The sequence below is a fragment of the Salvelinus sp. IW2-2015 genome, linkage group LG31 (assembly GCF_002910315.2).
Source record: "Salvelinus sp. IW2-2015 linkage group LG31, ASM291031v2, whole genome shotgun sequence".
Classification (NCBI taxonomy): Eukaryota; Metazoa; Chordata; class Actinopteri; order Salmoniformes; family Salmonidae; genus Salvelinus; species Salvelinus sp. IW2-2015.
Window position 1 is genome coordinate 14,749,623 of NC_036870.1, and position 5,784 is coordinate 14,755,406.

At 39.8% G+C, this 5,784-nt stretch overlaps 1 protein-coding gene across 1 annotated transcript in view; it reads left to right on the top strand.

The window, feature by feature from the left end:
- The first annotated feature begins 450 nt into the window (after positions 1 to 450).
- Positions 451 to 5,784, top strand: part of LOC111955506 (CMP-N-acetylneuraminate-beta-galactosamide-alpha-2,3-sialyltransferase 1-like) — a 51,093-nt gene continuing 45,759 nt past the window's right edge. The window contains exon 1 of the mRNA XM_070436243.1: positions 451 to 762. Within this exon, the coding sequence (XP_070292344.1) occupies positions 451 to 762 (312 nt within the window). The remainder of the gene's footprint in view (positions 763 to 5,784) is intronic.

Genomic DNA, 5,784 nt, shown 5'->3' on the forward strand with positions numbered 1-5,784 from the left:
TTCAAAGATAACAATCTTTCGTGGGATATGGTTTCTGCAGTTTGTTCGGACGGAGCTCCAGTCATGCTGGGAAGAAAGTCTGGTTTTGGTGCGCTAGTGAAAGCCGATGCACCACACATCATTGTTACGCATTGTATTCTGCACAGGCATGCGTTGGCAACAAAAACCTTGCCTCCAAAACTGGCAGAAGTATTAAAAATTGTAGTGGAATGCGTGAACTATGTGCGAACTAGTGCTCTGAGGCACCGCATCTTCAGTGAGCTGTGTAAAGAAATGGGCTCTGAATTCGAGGTACTTCTGTACCATTCTAACGTTCGGTGGTTATCCCGGGGACAGGTGCTGAATCGTGTTTTTGCCGTGCGTGTGGAATTAGCCCTGTTTTTGCAAGAGCACCAACATTGTCATGCAGATTGCTTCAAAAATTCTGAGTTCATTCTCATTTTAGCGTACATGGCTGATATCTTCGCAGCTCTCAATCATCTCAATCAAAAGATGCAGGGCGGTGGAGTCAACATCATCGAAGCGGAGGAAAACCTGAAGACTTTTCAAAAAAAGCTACCGTTATGGAAACGACGAACAGAGAATGATAACTTCGCAAACTTTCCCCTGCTGGACGACTGTGTAAGTAAGATCGAAGATGTATCTGGAATCGGAGACATTTCTGTACCCGCGGAACTGAAGCAAGCAATTGCCACGCACTTAGATGAGCTTGCAAAGTCTCTCGACGGATACTTCCCTACAAGAGAGTCWTATCCAGCATGGGTGAGACAGCCGTTCATGTTTAGTGTTGAGACAACAGATGTCAATGATGAATACCTATATGAAATCATTGAAATTCAGCAGAGCCAGGTTCAACAGCAACTCTTCAGAACAACAACGCTTTCAACATTTTGGTGTCAACAAATGGTAACGTACCCTGTTATTGCTAAGAAAGCTCTGGAGATTTTCATACCGTTTGTTACAGCATATCTTTGCGAGCAATCCTTTTCGAGGATGCTGGACATAAAAACTAAGAAAAGGAACAGACTTTGTTGCGAAAATGACATGAGAGTGGCACTTGCCAAGGTGAAGCCGCGCATTTCTGAACTGGTCTCTGAAAGGCAACAGCAGAAGTCACACTGATTTMCAGTAAATATTKATTATTATGTTTTTGTTTTTSTGTGAAAATCATGTTTTGATGATTTTGTTCTTTGAACACACGGTGTTGATGTTGATGCACGGTTCATTTTGTGCACCAGTAAAATATATACCTATGTTTTGAATTTGAAAAAATAATATTTTATTTTTCCAAATAAGAAGGGTTCGGTGAATGCGCATATGAAACTGGTGGGGTTCAGTATCTCCAACAAGGTTAAGAACCACTGTCCTTGAGCTAGGATTGGTAATTTACCTGTTTTTTTTAGCTCGCTTGCGCTGAGGTGAAAGGGGAGGGGTGGCAATATCTGAGGTGTGTCCTTAAAAACGTGCGACAAATTGCCAATTTCAGTGTGCGCTGGTTGGGATATTTAAGATGGATTTTGACAATGGAATCGCAGTTTATCTAGCCGTGACGCACATTGCCCATGCCATATGTGTAACGATTGTCGTCGGGAGAAAGAGAAGAGGACCAAGGTGCAGCGTGGTAAGTGTCCATATTAATAATTTAATCAAAACTGAACACTAAACAAAATAACAACGAGGAAAAAACTAAAACGAAACAGTTCTGCAAGGTGACATACACTAAACAGAAAACAACCTGTTTGCAAGCATTCCCCTTTTTCCTCCAAACATAACGATGGTCATTATGGCCAATGTCGTGTCTTTGGCATCATTAAACTGAAGACTGTTAGTTTATCAAATCAATTCTCTGTAATTATTATTACGTGATTAACTTCTTGACGCTAGGGGCCAGATTTTTTTTTATAACGTTCCCAACGTAAACGGACTATTTCTCAGGCCCAGATCGTAGAATATGCATATAATTTACAGATTAGGATAGAAAACAGTCCAAAGTTTCCAAAACTGTCAAAATATTGTCTGTGAGTATAACAAAACTGATTCTGCAGGCAAAAACCTGAGGAAATCCAACCCGGAAGTGTTTTTTTTTTTTTATCCCTGTTCTGTTGCCTGCCCCTCCTCCATTTAAAGGCGTATCAACCAGATTCCTTTTCCAATGGCTTCCTCAGGCTGTGACCAGGCTTTAGACATAGTTTCAGGCTTTTATTTTGAAAAATGAGCGAGAGTTTTCAAAACGAGTCAGGTGTCCTTTGATTAGTTCCTGGGCGCGAGAGGGGAGCTCGACATTTTCTTTCTCTCTTTTATTGAGTAGGTTATCGTCCGGTTGAAATATTATCGATTATGTATGTTAAAAACAACCTGAGGATTGATTATAAAAATCGTTTGACATGTTTCTACGAACATTACGGATACTTTTTGGAATTTGTCTGCCTTTCAGGAACGGAACGAGGCTGTGGTTTTCTGAACATAACGCGCAACCCAAATGCCGTTTTTTTGTTATAAAACTAATATTTATCGAACAAAAAGAACATTTATTGTGTCACTGGGATTCTTGTGAGTACAAACATCCGAAGATTATCAAAGGTAAGCAATTAATTTTATTGCTTTTCTGACTTTCGTGACCAAGCTAATTTAAGGCTAACTGTTCTAGCATTGACTGATACACTCACAAACGCTTGGATTGCTTTCGCTGTAAAGCATATTTTCAAAATCTGACACGATAGGTGGATTAACAACAACCTAAGCTGTGTTTTGGTATATTTCACTTGTTTCATTTTTGAATTTGGCGCTCTGCAATTCAGTGGTTGTTTAGGAAAATGATCCCGGTAACGGGATCCGTAGCGCCAAGAGTTTTAACTAGTCAGGCAAATGTAATTAACGAGGAAGTCGGGGCACCAAAGAAAATATTAAGATTACAAAGTTATAATTTTCCTAATATAACTTTCAGATATTTTACTATCTGATCAATTAGTCTTCTAATTAGTTAATTATTCTTTACCTCACGTTAATCTCATTCCAAATGTCGTACATTGTTGGTTATCTGCACAAACCTAGTCTTCACTATTAATCATCCATACATCAATTGTCTCAATAATTTATTTATTAACTAACTAAATAATCACAGAAAAGCACACACAAACAAACAGAGTAGATATGGTTACAAGGGGATGTGCCCTAGTGGGCTAAACCGGCATGGCGGCTTGGTAGACAAAAGGGAAGTGGGTGTAGACTGAGAAAGGCGGGAATTACGCAAACAAATCACTACACACTTGATAATTCTAACAATAGAAATGCTAGTCCTTTGCACATGAACACTCATTATTTGGGAATAATTGCAATCAATCAATATATCAATCAATATGTGTCGTCGTGATCTCTGATGGAAAGTTTGTTTCTGTTGGAGAGTTTGTCCGCCCTCTCTCTCTCTGCCGTAGTTAGAATGGATAGTTCAGAGTAACATTCAGCAATGTTGTTATGGAATAGCTGTTTCGGCGGTTGTCTGCCTTCGCATTCACGGGTACATAACTTCTAGCTGCAGACTAGTAATTAGTATCGAAGAGTAGCTCTTATTCTGTCCGATCTATAGTCTCAGAGTTTAACCACYTGGTATGGTTAAAAGATTCAGCAATCTACTCAAACCTTATCCCTCTCGTAATTGAGGTAAGCTTGGTAGGAAGAGGATTTTTGTAGGTGGGGGTTATATTCGTAACAGCAGAAAGGGGCTGTTCCATGACGCCAGGTCAATGTCTGTGCTCATGGGGCAGGCCCATGACCTAGTTAACTCCAAAGGGAATTTGAGTTTCCTTCATTAAACAGTTTATAATCACATCACATAATTTCACAAATAGTTTCATATTTACTCTTTCATTTTATACAACAATTAGATGCAAGCCCCACAACCGAGACTCTTGTATAAACAGAGTTATGGTAATGTGGCTGTACTGTCTTTCCTGAGGTCACCTTCAGGCGTTTGGAAATTGCTCCCAAGGATGAACCAGATTTGTGGAGGTCTACAATTTATTAGTCTTGGCTTCAAAATTAGTCTTGGCTGATTTCTTTTGATTTTCCCATGATGTCAGGCAAAGAGGCGCTGAGTTTGAAGGTAGGCCTTGAAATACATCCACAGGTACACCTCTAATTGACTCAAATTATGTCAATTAGCCTATCAGAAGCTTCTAAAACCATGACATAATTTTCTGGAATTTTCCAAGCTGTTTAAAGGCACAGTCAACTTAGTGTATGTTGACTTCGGACCCACTGAAATTGTGATTAAATGAAATAATCTGTCTGTAAACAATTGTTGGAAATTACTTGTGTCATGCACAAAGTAGATGTCCTAACCGACTTGCCAAAACTGTAGTGTGTTAACAAGACATTTGGGGAGTGATTGAAAAAATAGTTTTAATGACTCCAACCTAACTGTATGTACATTTCCGACTTCAACTGTAGATGTACCATTGTTTTAGGTATGTTCATGTGTGTTTGATACTGTAGATTCTGCAAGCATGTGGTAGCATATGATAAGCAATATGTGTGTGTTGGAAGGAACTTTTAAAGCAGCTTTGTCATTGCCAGAGAGGAGGAGCGACATTTAGGACGTGATGACGCAATGTGTGATATATAAACTAATGTACGTGTGATTATTTTCAGCGCTCTCGAGAATAAACGTCACTGACTATTTTTGACTGGCCTCCGTCTGTTTCACTTCCCCCAGAACCTGACAAACTCTGGGTACAGACTGAGTATTTTAATTTGAATTAGTTAATGAATACATAGTTACTAAATTCATCTAACAGTTTCTCACTAATTTCTCCTTCTACCAGGACAAAGTAAGTTACAGGACCGAGGACCTTATGTTAACACAATTTTAGATGTTGCTAGTCATTTGTTAGAAGGATATGCTGAGCACCCCAAATTCAAATTATGATTAACTTGAAATTCAACACTGAAACAGAAGGGGGCAGGGGTTAACATTATGCAATTTTGCCAGACTTTCACATCCCGTTAGCGTGCGATTTAATTACAAGAACGGGGTCAAGAGAATAACATGTTTCAACAAACCTGCGACCTTGGAGTTATTAGCACAACGCTCTAGGCATCTGAGCTAACCGGATGCTTGGTACAAGTCTTACAATCCCCCGAGCCTCTGTAAGTGCTGGCGCTTACACTACCAAGTACACCAAGAGCGTAGCTTGACAAGGCCGGACACCCTCTTGGTTGCTCCAAGTGAAAATTTCAACCAGCTGGGGAATTGTTTCAAATGTTAGAGCGCTTGCTTAGCATGCGAAAGGTAGCGGGATTGATGCATGCATTCTACAAAGCAGATTGTTTTTGAGGATCCAAGAAAGCTGCAGTTCACACTGCATGCAGCTTAGTCTTACGACAACCTAATGTAATGTAACAATGACAAGTTACTTTCATGTAACACTAATGTCACAATGTCTTACAGAAAAAAATGAAATTTCTTACTTTCCGAGGAAAAAGCACACACGATTGAGGCATACACATGCAAGTGACACACAATTTTGACCCTCAAAATGTACCTCATGGCAAATACAGGGATCAAACCCACGAACTTGGCGTTATTAGCACCACGCTCTAACCAACTGAGCTTCCCGGCCGCTTGCTACAGATAAAAATTTTCGGATGCACAGAGGCTCGGCCAGTGCACAATTTTTTTTTGTGGATATAGGAACGTTCCAGTTCACACTTCATGCAGCTTTGTCTAACAACAACCTACTGTCATGTAACAATGACAAGCAACTTTCATGTAACACTGATGTCACA